Below are 22,180 nucleotides of genomic sequence, written 5' to 3'. Positions count from 1 at the left end.
TTTGTTCATCAGATTAAATTAGCATCAATGAAATATGAAAAATGAGGTTTCAGTCATTTTCCAGAACTCTTTATGTAAAAATACAGCCTCATCTACTCTCCCTCAAATGCACTGTTTTCGATGGGTATGATTTAAGAGGTTATGCATTCGTCACCATAACCTGCTCATGTAATACTCCAATAAAGTGCTTGCTTACAGATAACAGCCGAGACTAGATGAAACTGTCCATTTACAATGTCTCTGTAAAATGAAGCAAAACAGAATACAACGGTAAGAAAATTATGTAGTTGAAGTTATCTTGTTGTTTGAGCTACCACAGTGTTGTATTTTGCAAGCTAGAAAAACAACGTGTTCGCTAACTTACGTTTGTAGTGCAGCTGTGATCCTAAAGCTGCGTGCACACAGGGTCATTGTGTTGCACCGGAAGTCATTCATCTCAATGGGGCCGTTGCGTTGATCAGTTGCCTTGCTCTGCATTGCGTTTCTTGACCGTCAGGGTGCGGCAATCAGTCAAAAAATTTCAGCTTTTTGCGTTGCGTTGGATCCGGAAGTAAACCGGAAGTAGTTTCTTGCCCGGAGCTCTCGCCTCAGATTTTAAGTCCTCAATTTTGGCCGCCATTGGCTAAAATCTGTAATTTGGCTCTACAAGAGTTAATATGTCATTTTATGAAGTTTTTATATGTTTTCAGGCGAGAAAGTAGCCATATATATTCCCAAAATGTGTCCAGTTTATCAAAATAACCCGTTTATATATCTGATCTGACGTTTTTTTCCCCACTTCTGTGGGAAACTTCGCTAGCAACACGAGTAGAGTTGTTGCGTCTGCATCGCACGTTGAAGTACGTCAAGTCCATCCCAACAGGTTGCGCCAGAACGACGATGACAATGGCCCTGTGTGCACGCAGCTTTACTCAATCAAATCCAATTACCTGGTGTCCAGGGTGAGTATAAAACAACAACAACAATAACAACAACAACAACAAAGTTAACAGTGCAAAACTCAACAATATGAATTCAAAACATGCTGACTCGTCCTGGAGAAACAATCCCGGAAACCTTTTGAATTTAATTCTGTATGTTATCTACCTATGTCTATAGCCATATATTGAGGTCTTGGTGTTGAGACATTTTCCACTGCAGGCTGCTCTGCTTTAGTGGCATGACTTTCAGTTCATCATGTGATATCACAACAACATGACGTTGATTCGATTGATCACATACAGTTGGGTAATCCACTCAGTAAGTAATAACCAATTTCTCAGCCCCTGGGCCCTGGCATGCAAAGCCCATCTAGTCCAAAGGCCACCCATTCCTAAAGGCTTTAGAAAATGCACTTCTTTGGCTATGAGCTGGCAGCGGTAATTCAAAAACGAATAAACTCATTATTTACGTTTTATGTTGCTTTTGTTACACTCAAGCCTAAACAAGCCTAACATAGTTACTCATGTAGCCATACATCCAAATCATGTTGTTCCCAATCATGTTGTTCCCTTCTTTAAGAGGTCTGGAGAATTTTAGATTAGCCCATCTGGCATGGATTGAACTGGATGGTGGGATGGGAGAATGTGCTCACAATTTCATTGGATGTTACATTTCAAGAATGTTTAGCTCCGCCCAAGCAAGGAATCCAAATGAGCCATCACTCATTTCAAACGGGTTTCCACCCCTTTGTAACTACTTTCTGCAAAGGATTTGTTTAGGCTTTCCGAATTAGGACATCATTAACTATGGCTCTGCTCCCTGTCTGTATATAATATATAATATATAACATTGCAGGGAGCCCATGACTTAACAGACCCCCGTAGGTAGGCCACATAAAAAGTGACCTATCGGGTGGAGGCTGGTGGTGGTAGGTGGGACGGCCACCCCAAAATAGCTCTCCTAGTCAGTACAACCATGTAACAACTGCTGGATGCTATAGAGGAGCGTTAACGTGGCTGCGTTTAAGCCTCTGTCCCTTGAACATGTGACTGTGTTTGTGCGTCCGTATGAACCAGCTGTTCCATCACCCGACAGACAGCTGTGCTGTTGACTTAGAGTGCCCTGCCTGAACTAACACTAGCTTAATTTGATCAACTGAAAAAATTGGGTGGCCTTTGGAGTAATCCTACTGGTAGCTCATTGTAAACTATTTTTAAAAAAGGCTTTCTATCATGTTGCCTCTATGGCTTTGAGCTAGGCAGAGGTCATTCTTCGGCTCATTAATAATAATTATGTAGATTAGACAGGTGGTGCTCTTCAAACCCTAAGTGATTAGGCTAAAACATAACTGGATGTAACTTGTTAAAGAGGGAATCTCTAATTGGTACATACATTTTTGGACATTTTTGGACATAAATTAATGATATACCGTACTATAGCCATTGATTGACTATAACAATATTGAAGAATATAACGTATACATTAGATACATTAGATTTAAATATTTGTAGGGTTTGGGCCTGTTTGATTTCTTGATTTTGGAGTTTGTTCCAGGAGCATGCAGCAGCATGACTGAAAGCTTTTGGTGCAAGACCATTTTGTGATTTGTATGCAATTAGGAGTACTTTGAATTCAATTCTGTGAGAGACTGGTAGCCAGTGTAAGGATCTCAGGATTGGTGTACTGTGTTCCAACTTTTTCATTTTTGTTAGGACCCTAGCAGCAGCGTTTTGGATTAGCTGCAGCTTACGAACAGCCCCTTTAGATAGGCCTGTTAGTAGACCATTACAATAATCAAGTCTACTAGAAACAAATGCAGGGATGAGTTTTTCACGGTCTTGTTTGGACATGCAACCTCTCATTCTTGTTATGTTTTTCAGGGGATAGTAGGCTGATTTAGTTATCGAGTTTATGTGGCTGTTGAAGTTCAGATCGGAGTCTAGAAGATTTCTGACCTGTTTTTTTAGTTTGAAGAGAGAGAGAATCAAGTTTTGCACTGACTTTCGATCTTTTGTCAGGTGCCCCGAATACAATTATAATTATAATGCAATTACAGAGATTGTCGATGGGACTATAGTCGTTCGGTGAGAGGGCTATGTAGATTTGAGTGTCATCCGCATAGTTGTGGTAGACAATTTGGTTCTTTTTTTATGATGTCCCAATGGAAGCATGTAAAGATTGAATTGGAGGGGGCCAAGGATTGATCCTTGGGGAACCCCGCATGTCATTTTAATTTGGTCAGATACAAAGTTGCCAGTGGAGACATTGTATGTATCCCATTACACACACTCCATCACATGGGCCGCTTTCTTGTCCAATAGACTGTATTGTCGCTGAGGACTTGGGCCGTGTCCCCATTAGCAGCTACACAATACCCATGAAATGCAGAAGAGGACCCACAAATTGCACTCTGTGAGTCCTTTTCCAACACGTGTAAAATGCTCCCTGTTCCACTGTGAGTAAAGTGCTCAGGCACTTTAGATAAGCAGTATGGGAAGACAGAAATGCACACACGTGCGGATGGGGCTTTATCTATTGAGGTGAGACCATCCAGCCTAGTCCTCTTAGTGAGTGGAGGGGGCCCAGGAAGTGGAGGTGAGACTATCCAGCCTATTCACCAACTCTAAACTAAATGATTTCAGGCAAATTGAGAGAAAAAATATGATTCAAAATTGTATAGTGGCATGAGAGTAGACTGTATGGATGCACTTTTCTCTCTTTAACTGCAGATAAGATCAACATTATTCCCCCCCAGTGGACCTGCAATGCTTAATTTTTTTTTTTTAAACAGCACATTAAATAGTAATGTTGAAAATTCGCTTCTTTTTTTTTTTTTACTCTTTCAAAGCAATTTTGTTGCTTTTTCCCATTACACTCTTCAAAACAGTCACCCACAAGTCATACACCTCTAATGCTGCTGACCCATACGATCCACCTAGTGGTAAATTGACCCATTTGGCTGACCCAGTCTAGTCTCACTCCTAAGCTGCAAGTGTTTCACTAAGCACTGTAATTACCAGTGCCAGTCGGAGGTTGGTATGATGGGGCTACAGTAATCACTGGCACTGTGGCTGGGGACTATCCATTACTTTCCTCTAATTATAATTTGTTTGAGTTTTTCAGACAACAAACATCTAGACAGATAAGTTCACAACAAGGACAGACAAGAATAGGAAAACAAATAACTACATAAAATAACAATGAACACAACAGCAAACTAAAAGGACGGCAAGCAAAAGCAAAAACATGAAAGGTAAATAAAAAACACATATGCCAATAATCAAGCATTGTGTGCAGTGGACTGGAGCACATTCTGGAGCACATACTGGTTGTGAAGGTCATCAGGGTTCAGACCAAGCTTTTTGAGGATGGGGGTGACTGAGGCAGTTTTGAAGCTGGTAGGGACTATGCCAGATAACAGAGAGGTGTTAATAATGTCCACCATGTAGGGGCAGAGGGTGGGTAGGCAGTCATTGACCAGGGAATGAGGTCCAGGGAGCAGGTGGAGGACTTGGCCAAGGTGACCAACTTGGCGACTTGAGGAGCATCCACCGGAGAGAAGGAGGAGCGCGACACTGAGGCGACGTTGCCATGTGGCTGAGGTGCGGGAGGACCGGGAGGGGCTGGCGCCAGGAGCTGCTGGTGGATGGAGTCAACTTTTGTGCAGAAGAAGTTCAGGAATTTGGAGCAGAGATCAGGAGCACCAGGGGGATGGGGGGGCATCAGCGGGGCGGAGTAGACGGTTGATCCTACTTACTTTAAATCAGGATTAAAGGAAAGAGGTGAAAGTACAGATATACCTTTATGAAGTTTGCAATATTTCTTGCAGTTATACCAAGCCGATAAAGCACAGTCAATAACAAAAGATTTCTCAAACCCTGAAAAAGGGTACTTGTTTATAAATGTGACACGTTCTCATATTTTGGTCCACATGTCGGCATCCGATTTAGGGCCGGTTTCACAGACAAGGCTTAAGCCTAATCCTAGACTAAAAAACATCTTCAATGGAGATTTTACATTGAAAGTGTGATTTAGTCCAGGACTAGGCTTAAGCCTTGTCTCTGAAACTGGCCCTTAATGTTCAGACTTTTCTTTTGTAAATGTACACATTTGTAATGTATACGTGTGTATGTATACATTACTGCGTTGTTGAAAATCAATGACACAGTGAACTAACACAGCTTTGTTTTATGAGTCCACTAACAATGTAAAGTAGTGTTATAGTTAACTAGGTAGCAGTGGGGATTACTCACTGAATCCATTGCATTGCAGTATTTTGGAGTTCGTGTTGTGATTCTCAACAACGTTGAAATGTATTTCTGTGTCTGAACATTTTGATTGGTTGCCGACATGCGGACCAAAACACTAGAACATGTCACAAATAGAAGAGATTTCAAAGGAATTGGATAGCTGAAAGTTAATTCCATGGATTCCCATAGAGGCTCTGAGTCCTGAAACCCTTCACTTATCCGTTTAATTTGAGCAGCCCAATAGTACAGCTATTAGGTAGGGAGAGCAAGACTCCCTTCCTTACGAGGTTTACTTAAAGTAGCTAACGATACCCTTGCTTTTTTACGGAGACATTTTGACATTTCTGTACTTAACTCTTGGTTATGAATATGGTTGGAATGGGACAAGACAGAGATTGAAATAGGTAGTTTAATCTTGCCAGTAAATGTATTTTAACTACATTAATCCGGCCAATAAGCGAAAGAGTTAGATTAGTCCAGCGATCCATGTCCTCTTTCAGCTTTTCTTTAAAAGGTGTATAATTACATTTAAATAGGTTACCTAACACTGGAGAGATAAAAATATAGAGACAAGTGAAACCTTCATTTGTACATGTGAAGGGGGATAATATATTCAGTTTATCAACATTTGTGGGATAAAGTGGACAAAGAATAGATTTCGATGAATTGATCTTGTAGCCTGAAAGAGAGCCATACAATTGAATAGTTGATAATAACTTTGGAATAGATTGGTCTAAATTTGACAGAAGCTATCATCTGCATAAAGAGAAATATTCTGTTCTTGGTTCCCAGCAAGTATGCCATCAATCTTGCAATCGAACCGAACTGATTGAGTAAAGGGTTCGATCACCTGTGAGAATAAGAGTGGCGATAATGAACACCCTTGCCGGGTGCCCCTCGCTAAGTTAAACCTTTTAGAAAGGAGACCATTGGTAAGAACCTGTGCTGTCGGTGTACACACAAGTATACAGTTTTTATACAATTAATGAATTTTGAGCCAAATGCACCAGGGTAGAGAAGAGAAAACTCCAATCTACCCCGTCAAAAGCCTTCTCTGTGTCCACCGAAATAATGGCTGACTCTTTTCCATCCCTGTTGACATAATCAATTATATTTACCAGTCGATGAATATTATCTGCAGCATATCTGCAGCTCCTTTAACAAAACCAGTCTGGTCGTTTTTTATTAAAGAAAAGTGAAATGCATGATGCTCCTTATACTTAACAATTCAAAATACAATTGCGCAATGGTTCATGCTAAAGACTCATTTATGGTAAATTAAAAGAAAAACATACTCAATGCTAACACCAGGTGGCGGTAGTAGCCTGTCAAACAAAACAGAAATCAAGTCCCTCACCAGCATCGCACAACAGAGCATCAAAGTCTCAGATATGCCTACTATCGTTCCATCCTGTCGGTGAACAAAAGGTCCATGCCACAGTAGACTAATAACAAAATGAAAATTGCCAGTCTCCAAGTTTGTTTCATACTGCCGCATTAAACAGGACACATATCATATACACATATCAGGACCATGTTCGCAAGGACAAACAGACTGAAGCTCAGCTTCTACCCCAGGGCCATTCAGGCCCTGAACACAGCAAAGACCTAGGTTCTAGGCCCTGGACAATCTAGACAAATTGATGGCAGCTACTAGATTGAAATCAAGTGCAATACTGAAACACAACTGTGAACATTTCAAACCTGCAAACTGCGACACTTATGACAACCCTCGGGTACATAAGGTTCAGAGATAGGAAATGTTAGAATATGTATAGCATAGCATAGAGTACAGCACAGTGTTTTATTTGTATAGTATAGTATAGTGGATAGTGTACATAGCCTTTATTTATGTAAACCAGCTCTTTTCCCTTCTTGTTTTTAGTTTTTTTTTCCCCTAGCACCAGGGGAGCCAAATGTCGTTGTATGGTTCCTGTACTATATCAATGACAATAAAGACCATTCATTCATTCATTCATTCATTCATTCATTCATATATTGTACAATTGGTGTCCCACTGAGCATATTGCAGCGTCAATGTCTCACGTGTGGCTTGTATTAAATCATAGGCTAACAAAAAAACAAACTAACTAACTAAACTTTTCCCGAGTCAGAGCTCAGTCCTTTCTGCCATTTCCCCCCAAAATATAGGGGGTGTCATCATTCATTACTTTCCGCTGCTGTTGGTGATGTCCCAGTCAGGATCAGTTTCTTCAGTGAAATATATTTATTTTATCTATTTCGTTCTACCTCTGGTTTTATTGTATTGTAGTTTAGTTACTATTGTTTTTATGCTCAGCACTTGGAGTTGCATTCAATGCGTGACTTTTGCTATTTAAATAAAGTTTGATTGATTGATTGATTGATCAGAGATGCTGTTGTGGCACAGTTTTGTGTATGCTTAGTCAGATACACTTGCATGTTTGACAAAAAAGAAGTTGATTAATTATTACATAATTAGGGCTAAAGTTTTTTAATATAAAGGTAATCCGTACAGATCTAGGATCAATGTGTATTATCTCAATACAGTGCTTTAGCATCAGGGGATAGAAACTTGAACCTCGGATCTGTAGTTAGGTGGTCATTCCACCTACACAGGGCTGCAACCTCTGTTGAGCTCACGCTAGCAGTTGTTACTATCCACAGCTCAGAATTGACAAAACTCTGACCCCAAATCTGACTATAATGGGCAGCAACCTCCATTGAGCTTATGTATGTGCATGTCTGTGGGTATTCCAGGATTGCCTATGATGCTCCCTTCCAGGCACCAGGGGTTCCTATCTCTGTCTCCCTCTGTGGCATTGGCTGCTGGGAGATTTTGTTGTTGTCATCTGGTGCTGTCTGTCAGAGGTGTCTTGTGGGTAATTGTGCAGTAGGCTCCAGGTCTTGCAAGGGCTTGTGGTAGATTAGCCGGCCTAGAATGGCCACACTAACAGCTGGGGTTTAGTCCAACTGGAAGAGAATGATGATGATGAGGAGGAAGATCTAGGATCAACTTTCCCATCCCAAACCACTGACCTAATGCCAGGATTTATGGGTCGACTTTATTCTGTTCCACGGGGAAAGTGTTGTCTGTTTGATTTGTTTAACTGTGGCACGCCCTCTACTGTATGAGCATATTTATCAGCGCACACACACACACACACACACACACACACACACACACAAACACACAATGACACAATCAACAATATCCCAAATGCATTTCACTATGTCAATTACGGCTATATGCAATGTATGTGACAAATGCATCGTTGGCACCCCGCTGGTGGAACAAGCTTTCCACTGCTGCCTGTCAGGACTGCAGAGTCACTCCCTATCTTCCATCCTCCGCTGTAGACTCAAGACTCATCTCTTCAGGTTACACCTTAACTGCCCCTCCTGAGACCTTCATCTCCTTTACCCCCCTGTACAGTTTCTCTACCGTAAATAAAATAAATAAACAATAATAATTCTTCCTTCTAGCATAATGACTGCGAAGGCCCAGCATAGATAGAATGCTCTTGTTGTTTGGGAAAATAGCAAACTTGTCCATTTCCACTGCTACATGCACCCATCCATTAGGATAGGTACATATTTCAAAACAGGAAGTTTTCTCAGCTCTAAACATTATGTTAATGCTTGTATGCTTGTAATAGTGGAAAGAAGAGTTTTCATATGCATCTATAGCCGAGACCAACATGAAATTGCTGATTTTAGGTAGTCATACTAAAGCCCTATTTGGACGGGATTAGTATTATCTGGGGACCGTGTGTAATTTTGAAATTACCCCCCAACGTCTGTGTTTCGTGTGGCGCACGGGATAAGCAAAGTCTGTGTTTTATATGATGTCATGGCTCTGTGTAACATCTGCTTCATGAACAACAAGCGCAACAGGCATTGGTTAGTATGTGTGAGTGTGTGTGTGTGTGTGTGTGTGTGTGTGAGTGTCTGTGTGTGTGTGTGTGTGTGTGTGTGTGTGTGTGTGTGTGTGTGTGAGAGAGTGAGCGAGAGAGTCTTTGTAACAGATAGGGTGACACAGCCATTTCTCTACTCCAAGAACTGATCCCAAACCCGAATCCCTACATGTATCCAATCATATCACTAGACACAGACCAGCAGGGGGAGTGTCTCAGAAGCTTACCTGCCATTGGACCAATACCTTGGTTGCGAGACAGAGCTAACTTTGGTGGCATACCAATAATCTAGTCATGAGTGCTTCGTCATAGTCACTTGAAATTCTTATGTCATTTTATAAAAATGTAAAATGAGGTCAGTAACTATGAATTTTGTTATCAATAGTCACACCTTATTAGCCTAGACCTTGTGGTCAGTAATCTTAGACACACAATGATTCATGTTCTAAAGGTGTATCAAGCAAAGATATCCCAACTCCCATTACCAAATTCACAATGACATTTGTATTTGTCATTTCATATCCATTGATATTTTCTCAACCAGTGTTGAAACTATGATATTGTAGCTGACTTATTATTCAATATTTATTATGTTTACGGAACATGTTTACCCCTCTATGGCTTATTAAAGACTCTGGAGCAACTGAACTGTAAGAGACACAGAGACCTATAGCATTTGCGCAACTTCTCAGAAAGAGTGCGTAGTATTCATCTGATATGGCATCAACACTGCACAGCAAAGACAACACTGGCATGTGCTTGCCGTCCGATTCTCGTGTGCAACAAATACAACCCCCCCTCCAACCCTGAAAAATACACCCCCTCCCATTTTCACCACCAACATGCCCCGGCCCCTCTGTCCTCCCTATGATGCCCTCACGGAATGCTGTATGACCTGGTTATTTTTAGATGGGCCCAGTTGAAATAGTCAAGCTCAGGCTTCATTGAAGATAAACACGAGCTGTTCTCGCACTGTGTGGCACGTACAGCGACTTTCTACTTGACCCGATGCTTGGAGCTTTGTTGTGACTGATAAGTACCTATCTGAAACCCTGAAATTCTACAGGCTTACCTGAATACCATAGCACAACCTACTGAAATCTCAAAAAGCTCAAGATGTCTCCTGAAGATCGTGGAGCAGGACTTAGGTACTTTGTGTGTCTTTGTGTGCGTATGTATTTGTGTACATATGGAATTGATAGTCAGGGAAATCCAAACATACCAGTAACCAGTAAAGAGTTGGATCTACTAGTGTACTGTAGATGAGTGATATGCTTTAATAGGGAGAACACCATCCTCTCCTTTGTCTAAATAGATTGTGTTTGTGGTGTCATGATGGGATGACACGTTGAATCTTTTCCTTCCTCTCAGATATTGCTTAAAGATTTTGTTTTCCACGTTAAGTACATATCAATACATATACTCTCATCCTCTTCAAGACAAAACATTTGTCCATATTTGGCCCAAAAACTTGTACTCACTGTAACAGAAGGAACTTAGCCCTTTGATCATTCTGGAAGGTGTCATCTTCATTGCATAATGGCTGGATTGCATGAGTGACTGTGATATCTAATGTTAATCATGGGGTTTGGCTCTGTCTAGGCTAGGCAGGGTGGCTCTTTTTTTAATGGAAGTTGAAGTTAACTGGTCAACACTTTTACTTTGTCCTATTATTTTTTTTTACTCTTAAAGAAGCTGATACCATTTGTTAACGTGACTTGATTTGACACTGCATCCTCAAAAAGAGTGTTGCGTAAGTCATGCTCACACATGGACTTGTAAACTCACCACATCCACATCCTGTTTCATAAATATGTGGATGGCGAGGATAATTTTGTCACCATTCCAAGCATTGTTTCGCTGTCTGTCTGTTAGTCTGTCTGTTAGTCTGTCTAAGACTATTTTTAAGGTACCTTCACTAGACTTGTTAGAGGTCTATGTTGACATGTTGCCCCCTGTGTTATTGTAGAGATTACTGATAGGGTGAAATGCCATGTCTGACAGCTGCTTTGGGTGCCTCTGGTCTTTCCGTGTGACTGTTGTTATGGAAGGAGCCTCTTAGCTTTCCTCTGTGAACTGGGAATAAAACGCAATAGGAATATGGTTAGGATGGATTTTGAGGCATTTGGGGATAAGGAGGAGACACTTTACAGAGGATTGAGCATGAGGATAGAAGATTCAGTGTGATAGCCTGCATCAGTGGCCTAAAAAGTGTTTTGCATGATATTATTAAACTAGAGAATGAATGGGGTTACAGCCATTATTAAGACTACATTTGTCGAAGCCCATGATCCTGTTGCATAGAGTTGGAGTTATAGCCCACCAATGATCATTTACAAGCAGTGGACACTGTAGGGTATCTAAATGTAGATATGGAAAATAGTATAGTAGTATTGAATAACAGATTTTGAGGTCAGACTATATGTCAGTCACAAGACTCAAAGGGCTCTAAACAAGACGTCACATGCTCATGAGGGACAATGTGTTGTTGAACCTGTCCGAACTTTTTTAAAGAGTCTTTTAAATGTCGCGCCGTCCAAATGGAATGGAATCTGATGGCCACAACACTGGTCATGTGACATGGGGGATGGAGAGGGAAAGTTTGGCAAGAGGGGAATGTTTGGCAAGACTGCAAATTGGGTGGGGGGGGGGGGGGGGGTGGGGTGTGATTCAAGAGACACTCGGGCCCCACTAGGCCCCGGCCCTGGCCTCTTGCTCCTGTCTAGCATTCAGGGTAGTTGTTGAAAAGGGAGTGGAGGGGGAAGGCAAAAAGGGGGGTGTGGACGTTTGGCAAGACTGAGACCAAGGCAAATGTGGATGTGGAAAACAGCTGTGGTGTGGGGGTGTAGGCGTTGGGGATGAGGGGGAGGTAACAATTTGGAAAAGGACACTGCTCGAGAGGACCTCCGTTAATAGTTGCCCGCAGCCTGCCAAGGAATCCCATATTATTGTGCCACTTTGAATGCCAGGCCTTTTCCTTGAGAGCTGAGGAACATGCAAACCTACGTCAAAAGCCCCCACAACAAGATTTTCTGAAAGGCATGCTGGGTATTGCAGTTTTTCTTCCCCCAATTTTCCCACCCACCTTACCTCGGAATTAATAACATGTGATACGCTTGTCATCCTTTCCAGGGTCACAAAGGGGGTTTGGTTACAAGCAGGTCGTAAAGGTTGACCTACTCATCTGCCAATTCAAAATGGCAGATTAGAGGGGTGGGGAGTTGTAAAGAGACAGGTTGTGTTCCTTAAGCTTGTCTGTCAACGCACTTCACTTTAGTACCTGTTTGAGATCTGCAATCCGGCTCCATGATCTCAATAACTCCGGAGGTACAGCAAAGGGCAATTGGTGATCCTTAAGAGAATCTTGTAAATGCTGGTAAGCCAAAATAGATCATATCCATTACAACCAGACGTGTATTGATGTCGAGAGATTTCGAGGCGTCTGATACCACGTGGTTATATACGGGCACTGCAGCTGGTGCCAAAAAGCATGTATCCCCATTGAAACCCATGTTACATTGTTTGGACTGTGATTTCGGTTTATATTATTTCCTACTAGTCATCTACCTGGGGCCAATAATGTTTTCATAGCCCACAAGAAATGTTGTAAGAATATTTATAATATAATGTGACAGAGCCGATGAAAAGGTCTGCAAGTCTGGCAACATCATTTTTCAGTTTGTTCCAGATTATGAAAAGTAGATTGTAAGCTTTCAAATTAATGGTCATACATTGAAATCTGAAACAAGTTGAAGAAGTTATGTGTATTTGAATGCTGATACCCCCCAAATCAACGAGCAGAGAAATTCACCCTCAAAGTATTCACAGCTACATTTCACAGGTAGGTAATGGGTAGGAACAATAGCTGGTTAACTCCACCCTAACCACTCCCTCAAGACAACCACTGCCCCATTACACTACCTGTCATTATCTACCTGTCATTTGTCAGTGGGATTGTCAGTTAACCCTCAGGAAACAGATTTGCAGGGCTGACATGTTTAAATTGCTAAATAATAATAACAATAATAATTCAAGATTCATGATTTTTTTATTGCCATGTGTGCCAAAAGTTCATCTCTTATTACAAGTACGAGAGAGTAACATTCTTATGGGTTCAGTTTCAGTCGACATTGCAGCAGCAAGAGAAAAAATGTGCTTCAAAATACTAACAACAAATATATTTTATTGTCATTTTCTTAAATATGGATGGCAGTAGGCTATATAGATTTTTTGGGGGGGTATATTAATTGATATTAAAACTACCCATATTAAATTGTACTAAAGTTGTATTTAATATACTATACAAAAATGTTAAATTATGTAGTACTTTCAACACACTTAAAATGTAATTTTAGTCATATTACAACCATTGAAACTACATTGGTACTTTGGGCCTTACCTGAATACCATAGCACATACTTTCAATATTACTTTTAATATTCAACTTACAAAATGATGATTGAATCCAATAAATAACAACATTGTAAGCGTTGTTACATTTGAGATAGGAATGCTGGTATATTTAATGTGATTTACATATTACCCTACTTCCCTGTCTGAAATGTACTTATGGTGCAAGACTACCCCGTTTTCAATTAACACTGGGAAAGTGTCAAAGCAGTGTTGAGTGGCGGGAATATGCTCACTCTCCACAGTAACCAGATCTCCATGGCGACTGTGAGCGATTTCACGCAGGCAGTGTCCAGGACAGCTGCTTTGACAAGACATGTGGTCTCCAACCAACATTGTTTTAGATTTAGCCATTGTTATTTCATCGGAAAATCCCCCCTCAGGCCCCCCCTCCCAACCTCAATCTCCACTGTCTAATACTGACCCTGTTGAAAGGCGATCCACAGATAGTTCCTTTCTTCATGTCCCTATGCACCCACAGAGTGTGGTGACCCTCAGTGTGTATTTACAATGCACTGTACAGTGTACATATCCGACCAAGAGAATGAAAGGGAGGTGTTTCCATCTTGTCGGGTTGCCAAGTTCTGTCGGATGTGAAGATTCTATGTTGTGGCATATCCCGTGACTGTACTACGGGTCTGTAATACCTCCACAGCATGTGATCATCTACAGATAGATAGCATGACTAGAATATGACGCAGTTCTCACGTCAGGGGTTTATATCTGTTTCATCAGAAACAGGATAGATGAGTGAGGGGGCCTCACATGCTAGAACGCTAACCGCTGATTCAAGGGACCTCGGTTTAACCTCAGTCTCATCCAAAGAAGGGCTTTCTCTTCAAGACAGTGCCCCAATCACTGCCCTGAAGCCTTGGGGTCATCGAGTCCAGAGTGAAGTGTGCCACCAACACAGCTTTCAGCAGCCTTCCTTCGCCCTCGATCCAAAGAGGAACTGGAACAACAGGATCTCACACTTAATTTGTATGAATTCATACAAATTAAGCATGAGGTCCTATTGCCTAGAAAGGACAATGTGAAAGGAAAATAATAGAGCAAACACAGTTTGATTTGGGTTGGCCCTGTAATGTCGAATGACCTGATGGTAACTGATTGTGATGCACTGTCCAGCTATTTGTTCACCCACACCCCTCTGCATTTAAAAAAAAAATGTGTAGTATATTTTACTTAAACACACACATGCATGGACTGTATTACTTAGGGTTAGGCTTTTTGGCTATGGAAGAATGTCTGCTGACAAAGGGGTGTTTTATGACATACTTGTAACACGTCTCAAGAGCCATATGTTTTTGCCTCAGGAAGTGCTGTCCTTATATGGGCATTTTAGGATGACTTCCTGTGAATCTGCCCTGACCTTTAACCTGGAATGACATTAGGTCAGAGTGACATCATATGTGACTGCCCCACTTTCACACTCTGGTCACCAACTACAGTAATTGTGATAGGCTATTGATTGAAACTGTATTTACATATTATTGTTTATAAATAGGGGAGTGGGCCCAAGGGGACGCTCTCTCTCTCTCTGATCCCAGCACCTCTCTCTCTGATCCCAGCACAGCTTCTTGACCACCAGCAGCCAGCTCTCATATATTTTGTAACCTGTATACTTTGTTTAAATAAATTGTCTTAAAAACTCAGAAGTATATTATTGATTATTATCCAACAAGTAAGTGAAATCTCTTTGGCTGCATGCTACAAAGGGAATAATGTCTCAGAATCTGTCATCTTGAAGCTGTCCTTGTTGTAGTTAGTCGCAACACATGAAGTCCAGAATAACAGTTGGTCCGTCTCAAAATGTATTATTATTATTAAAACAGTAACGGTAAAAAGCTAACTGACGCGTTATTTCCCAAACAACGCGAGAGCAGACCAAACGAGATTACATTACAAAAATCACTAGAAACAAATAACAGCATTCAAACATTAATAAGCAGATAATATGCTAACCAATATAAATGCATTGTCAATTATTTACACGAAATGGGTGGCTACAGCTACATACTACAAATGTAATAAAATACAGTATAATGACCCGCATGAGTCAACCTGAGCATCGATAGTAACTGATTCTGTCTCTTCCTGCTTCTGCCTCTAGCTGGGAGATGATTGACCCTGGCCAGGACAGCCGGTCTGGGGCCGGGCCACAGTTCACAGACTCCTGGATGAGCTTCAAGCTTTTCCTGAAGGAGACCTCCTCTTTCAAACAGCAGAATCCAGGCAAGGTGAGGCAAATATATAAATGTATTTATTTATGTTTATTTGACAGGGACAACATGTACAACGTAAACATATCTTAGAAGCTAAAATGTGATGCATTGTACCAGATACAGTATAGCTAAATTGCTCATTTCCATCTGCAATCCTTCATTTGCATGAAGATGGCTGATACTTGTTCTTTAATATTGACCCATAATTATATATGGCATGAGATTCAGGTTTCCTTTTTTCCTTGTGCAAACTGTGAAAAGACCAGGTACCAGGTGGTGGGTTAGGACAGATCTTTACACAAATCTTGCGTTAACACAGTCATAGGAGGTAAATGGAAATGCCGAGAATGCACATTGAATTAATTAAATGTATAGTATGTATATACCTTCATCACGTTACTCAAATATCCCCACCCCTTCATTAGCGAAGACTTGCCTTGCACCTTTTCACAATCTGAAACTTTGCTGAACCCCCCCCCCTAACCCCAAAGTTGCACAGATGTCAATTAAAAATTAAACTAAACTTCTATCGAAATCGCTGCATTTTGCTCATAAGCAAAATGTCACCCATAGTATGTGTTGATGTTCTTCATGCAGTAGCAGCACAAAGGAGACAACAGCAGAGGTATTGTACCTTTATGATTGATGTGCACTCTACTTCTACACTCTACTTCTTTTTTATTATATATTTTTATTAACAGTAGAGAAACTGTACAGAGGGATAGAGCCTCTACATAGAGGGGATGTACTTAGATGTTCACCAAGCTGGATCTTCTTCACCATCTCGCCTGTGTCAGGCAGTGGGATGAGTGGGCACTATAAGTACCTGGTCATGCCCTTCGGGCTTGCGAACAGGCACTGGTAAATGACCCATCCCTGTGCGTTCTTTTCGTAACGGCTCACATCGACGGAATGCAACTACTATTTGGGGAACCTGCTGAGGGTGAAGATCGCATTGGAGGAGAGGAGCCACTGGCTGGAGGGTGGCACGCACCCGTTCATTGTGTGGACTAACCCCAAAAACCTGGCAAACATCCAGGGGGCCAAGCGATACCACCCACGCCAGGCCAGATGGGCACTCTTGCTATATGTACCCTCGCTTCCCTTCACTCCATGCTAAGTCTTCACCAACTTTGTTGGTCGCTTCACAAGCTTGAGTTATATGAGTACACTAATTGTAATTAAACTATCTAACTAAATGTAACTAAATGAGTACTAATTTGAGACTGTGAGATCCCCTTTTATTTAGAGCCTTGAGTCTATATTTTGTATCCTGTTTTGTCTACTCTTCCTAAGTAAAGATCCTTTTGTTTGTTACCGCTAACTTCTTGTTAACTACTAATAGTCCCTCTCTTTGCACCGCACCAGGGTCCACTTACAACGCCAAAACCTTCCACCAAAGTCATGCTGGAATCGACCTCATTTGGCCTGTAACAATATGACTTTTATTGGTAATCGTCTTTTTTGGACATAACTACAAGTTAGCGGCCACTAGGTTTTTTTTCCGCGTGCCCCCCAGACGATCCCCTGATTAACCATAAAACAACAAATTTGTATCACTCACTGTTCATAGACAACCACAACATTGTAGTAGAGTCGAGTGTAGTATTCCTTAGAGCAGTGGCGGACTCAGGCTGTTTGAAGGGCAGGGGCGAAAAGAAAAAAAGGGCACCTACTGCACAACATGGGACCCCATCAGTGCACATGGTCAAGTTTAGACCATTGGAAGGGCAGCCAATAGGGCACATCCTCTAATTTTGCCACTCAAAAGGGCACTTTACGTTTTTCAACTGTGGGGGCACATGGTCAAGTTTAGACCATTGGAGGGGCACCAATAGGGCACATCCTCTAATTTTCGCCACTCAAAAGGGCACTTAAGAGAGACGTTTTTCAACCCTGGGGGCACCAGGAGGGGCGGTCGCCCCCCCTGCCCCCCCCTGAGTCCGCCAGTGCCTTAGAGTTTAAAAATGATCAATGAAATGGTTTCCCAGAGTATGGTCCCGATCCTTAATGAATGTTTCTGTTTTTGTTTTTCATCTGTTTTAGTTTTGTTTGCTGGTTTGCAGTTTGTGCACTTTCTTGGCTGTCCTCGGACGCTACATTCCAGGGGTTATAATTTCATATATATTAGGTAAGTTGTTAATTATTTGAACAAGATATAACTCCTGAGAGTGTACCACCTGAGAAAGAGCATACATACACAAGAGAAACATTGATAGCACTTTTCCTGCAAACATTCATTGTAAACCTGCTAAATTCATAAAGCACTATTAAACTGTATAAGAAAGCAAAAAGAAAACGTATTCTTTCTGTTTATCCCAGACATAGGGCCTTTAGTTTATATTTTGTTCTACCCTTGTATCCCTTAACCTGACCAGTAAGACAGTGTTTACCATGGGTAGACCAGATCAGTCAGTGGTAATAAAGTCCTACCTATCAGTATACATTCATCCACTGCATCATTAACACAGTAATAAGCTACCCAGTAGGTTTGATACATTGGCCTACATGAAGGGATGACATCATATAGTTCATGTAAATTGACATTTTCCCTTATTAACACATTGAGACATTACCTACTGGACATTATTTATAATAAGCTGTCCAGTAGGTAATGTTAAAATCTGTAATGCAATCATTTGTGGGTGGAGAATGAATAGAGGCAACACGTTCAAAAACTCCATATTACATATGTTGGAGTTGGCTCTTCTATTGGACTGAATAATATTTCAAACATATTCACTGCAACCCAATCGTTTATCCAATCCAAAATCCACCTTACAATCCGAAGCTGCTGCTATGGCTCGAGCTCCACAGCTAACATTAGAGCTAGCTACTTTCTAATGTTTGCTTATTGCTAACAATTTTAACAAATATATCATGAATTTAAAAAGTAACACAGCTACAGCATCTGTAGCTATCTTGTAACTTTAAAAATAGTCAGTAAGTTAAACAGTACCTCAATTAGGTTTTTTTGTGTCACGGTTGTTCAGTGAGATGGCTTTTCTTCTATTGAAAGAAGCAATTGCGCGTGAGCCCCTGATGGGAAGCGGCCTCTGATAGGCCGCTTTCACACCGGCAAAGAACCGTGCCGGTTCGCGTTCGCGTTTGGGAACCTCCGAACGTTGGCGCTGTCTGGCGAACGAACCCGTGGTATGAATGCGGGCTCGTTCGCCAGACAGCGCCGACGTTCTGAGGTTTCCGAACGCGAACGCGAACCAATACTACTACATATTAACAACCATGGTCTTTGTTGTGAGGTTGAGACAGGGTACAAGGCTAGAACAAAATGGAAACAGGTAATATAGGATTTTCCAGCTCTGATACCTCATTATTATTAAACATGGAAACTGTAATGGCAGAAGTATTCAGGCAAGGGACTCAAACGCACGACTCTGAGACAAAAATAATATAATCCGATGAGGAGAAAGCAACAGGCAGATTCAGGGAAACTAGTGGTGATCACAACATAGTGCGGTGTCACGGCATACTCAAAGATTCAGGAAAATCAAGTATCCAGACTAGATTTCTCGCATACTCAAATGTCACATACTATGAGTGCGAACGCACTGCATACTCAAAATCTACGTCATACCTAGTATGCTAGTATGCCATTCCGAACACAGCCACTGTCTTTCTTGTTACTGGTAACCACCATTGTTATTACCATGCTATTACCCATTTATTCTGAGCTGTAATGTTAAGTACTACTACAGTCTCTATCTAAGAATGTTACACACAGTTCCCAGTTTTACCCTTCAAGGAAAGAGAGTTAGGTATAACCTACACAGTGTCACAATTCTCCAGGAGTGACATGTGACCCATGTGACATGTTATCCCTGGGACATGCACCCATGTCGTCACATAGTCTCACGTCGTGTCCGGTAGCGCTCGTTCCCCTTTGGTCAGCAGATACAGAGAGAGAAACCTAGAGAGAGAGGCACATATGTTAATGCATTCTACCCCCCCCCCCCCTGTTAGTGTTAGGCATCTTCCTGTGGCCACTGATGTCAACCCAGGAGTTTGGGTTGTGGTTGGAGCCAGTTCTGCAGAAGCTGGACTTCGGACTGGGGGAGTTCCTACAGAAAATCAAAGACAATCATGGTAACCACCTCATCATCATCATCATTATCATCATCATCACACACACACACGCACACACGCACACACGCACACACACACACGCGCACACACGCGCACACACACACACACACACACACGCATGCACACACACACATGCACACACACACACACACACACACACACACACGCACACACACACACACACACACACACACACACACACACACACTCAGTATGTTTCCCTGGCACACATAAGCTACCATCTGTTTGGATACATTTCTCACCATCTGATATAACTTAATTACAGGCTATAATTTGAATAGAATGTTCATTACTTTGTTGTCTGTTTTAGAAAAGAGACTTTTGGAGAGACTCCAAGCACAAGCCGACAGAGAGAACATTGAGGAGGATCTGTCCTCCCTTTTCCCCAAGGTAAGCTAGTTATCAACTTGAATCTAATTATGGTTCTGTTAAGAGTCTTAATCAGAATGTCCCTACTTGAAATTCAATGCTCATGACCCACATTTGCATCCCATGGCCTTGCCAGGGTCGGCCCGGTTGTAAATATTGTTGGCCCCATAGCATTAGTTCTCTCTCTAAGATGACGTTCACAGCTATTAATTACAGTATAACATGACTAATTTGTTTATTTTGAAAAGCTGGACTCCACAGTGTGTAAGGACATGTCCATATCAGATACTGAGGCGTCGGACGTGACGTGGACAGATAACGGCACGTTTAACCTGTCAGAGGGACACACGCCACAGACGGAGAACTCAGAGGGTGTGTGTTACTCTGTGTGTTACTCTGTACTCTGATGACTTCTGATGGAGCACAACTGCATGCCGCCGTTTGAGTGCAACTGTATTGCAAGCAACTACAATTGCGTCCAAGTTTCTTTGTGTAACCCGGTTTTATAATAATTGCATTACTATCACAATAACATCACAATGTAACCGGGTCAAAACCTTTCATTCATCACCAGTTTACGATTTATGTTTTGATCCGTTCTCTATCAGTTACAAAAGCACATGTTAATGCTTCATTTACAGTAAAGCACTTATAATACATATTTCCACATAATAGTAAGATCATGATGATTCATGTTGCTTTAAGTCATTGGACTTATCTGCCATGCACATGTGTGCTCCTGTGTGTTTCTCACAGACCTTGACCGGGAAGAGGTATTCACAGGGGGCCTGCCAGAGTTCCCCTCTCTGGACAACGGCATGGGGACCAATGGCGAGGATGATGATGACCTGAGCATTGGCCTCCCCACCCCTCCTTTACCCCAACAGTCGAGTACATCCAAGGGGGGGTCACCAGGCTGTCTGGACCCTTCGACCCAGGCCATGGAGATCATCCACAGGATGGCTGGCGATGCCATAACTGCCGCCGTCACCGCCGCCATCCAGGAGCGTTTGGAGAGCGCAATCTCCGCATCCATGACCACCAGAAACCCCCCTCCTCGTCTGAGACTCCCCGACCCCGCGACGCTGACACCCTTGGGCCTGGCTGAGGACTCCTCAGACAGCGAGGTGGAGGACTTTGAGCTGCTGGACCAGTCAGAGCTGGAGCAACTGGAAGGGGAGCTAGGATTAGGAGGGGCGGGGAGGGTCCAGCAGCCGAAAGATGAAGATGAAGGTCCAGCCAAGCCCAGCAAGTCATCCGGCGGCTTCTTCTCCAAACTTATGGGGCGCGACTGATTGTAAAAAGAGGAGGGTTTACTTCTCTGTGTTTGGTGGGGGAGGTCTGATGTTCCATTCTTCTTTTTCCAGTAATGCTAATCAAATACTTTTGCTGTTTTATTCACATTTTATGTTCAGAATAAAAGTCAGAGGTTGAAGGTTGTCAATGTGTTTGGGTGGTGAGACCATTTTCCCCACCATCAACCTGTTGTTATGGGTAGAGTTATCGGAGGAATTGTAGTCTTCCTGTTTTGCAACCAAAAAAACATAATCTTTGTTTAAGATTCATAACACAACAGGCTGATTGGGCCTATTCAACTCCATCACCCATGATTCTCCAGTTCAACACCTGTGCTAATATTCAAACCATATCTTCATACTTGTATGTGAAGGTTGGTTCCACATCAGGCGACAGTGTCGTAGACAATATAAAAAATTGTTAACATTATATTTTGTATAATTTGTTTTTTCTAAATGTGTTTATTTTTCATGAAAACATATGTAATCAAGGAACTTTACCTTTTAGGACAGGTCTTGCAGTAGGCAGCAAGTCTTGCAGTATTATGCATGCTCAGTTAAGACTTTGAACTTTTCCTGAAGCGCATTGCCACAAATGCTGAAATAACACTAACATAGTAATGACAAAATACCTGTTTTTATAAGACACATCTGTCAATATCAACCCATTTCTCAGTTATGAAAATTAC

General features: G+C 41.8%; 1 protein-coding gene across 1 annotated transcript in view; it reads left to right on the top strand.

Annotated features, from left to right (window-relative positions):
- Positions 1 to 21,491, top strand: part of retreg1 (reticulophagy regulator 1) — a gene marked incomplete at both ends in the record, with an annotated part of 23,637 nt that extends 2,146 nt beyond the window's left edge. Inside the window, 6 exons of the mRNA XM_080543469.1 lie at positions 15,591 to 15,717; positions 17,749 to 17,833; positions 19,684 to 19,806; positions 20,138 to 20,217; positions 20,445 to 20,568; positions 20,953 to 21,491. Of these exons, the coding sequence (XP_080399595.1) occupies positions 15,591 to 15,717; positions 17,749 to 17,833; positions 19,684 to 19,806; positions 20,138 to 20,217; positions 20,445 to 20,568; positions 20,953 to 21,491 (1,078 nt within the window). The remainder of the gene's footprint in view (positions 1 to 15,590; positions 15,718 to 17,748; positions 17,834 to 19,683; positions 19,807 to 20,137; positions 20,218 to 20,444; positions 20,569 to 20,952) is intronic.
- Between the last annotated feature and the right edge of the window lie 689 nt (positions 21,492 to 22,180).

The sequence above is a fragment of the Nansenia antarctica genome, assembly GCF_963989245.1.
Source record: "Nansenia antarctica genome assembly, chromosome: 12".
Taxonomy (NCBI): domain Eukaryota; kingdom Metazoa; phylum Chordata; class Actinopteri; order Argentiniformes; family Microstomatidae; genus Nansenia; species Nansenia antarctica.
Note: the sequence above shows the minus strand (reverse complement) of the source record. Positions and strands in the feature narration are given on the sequence as shown.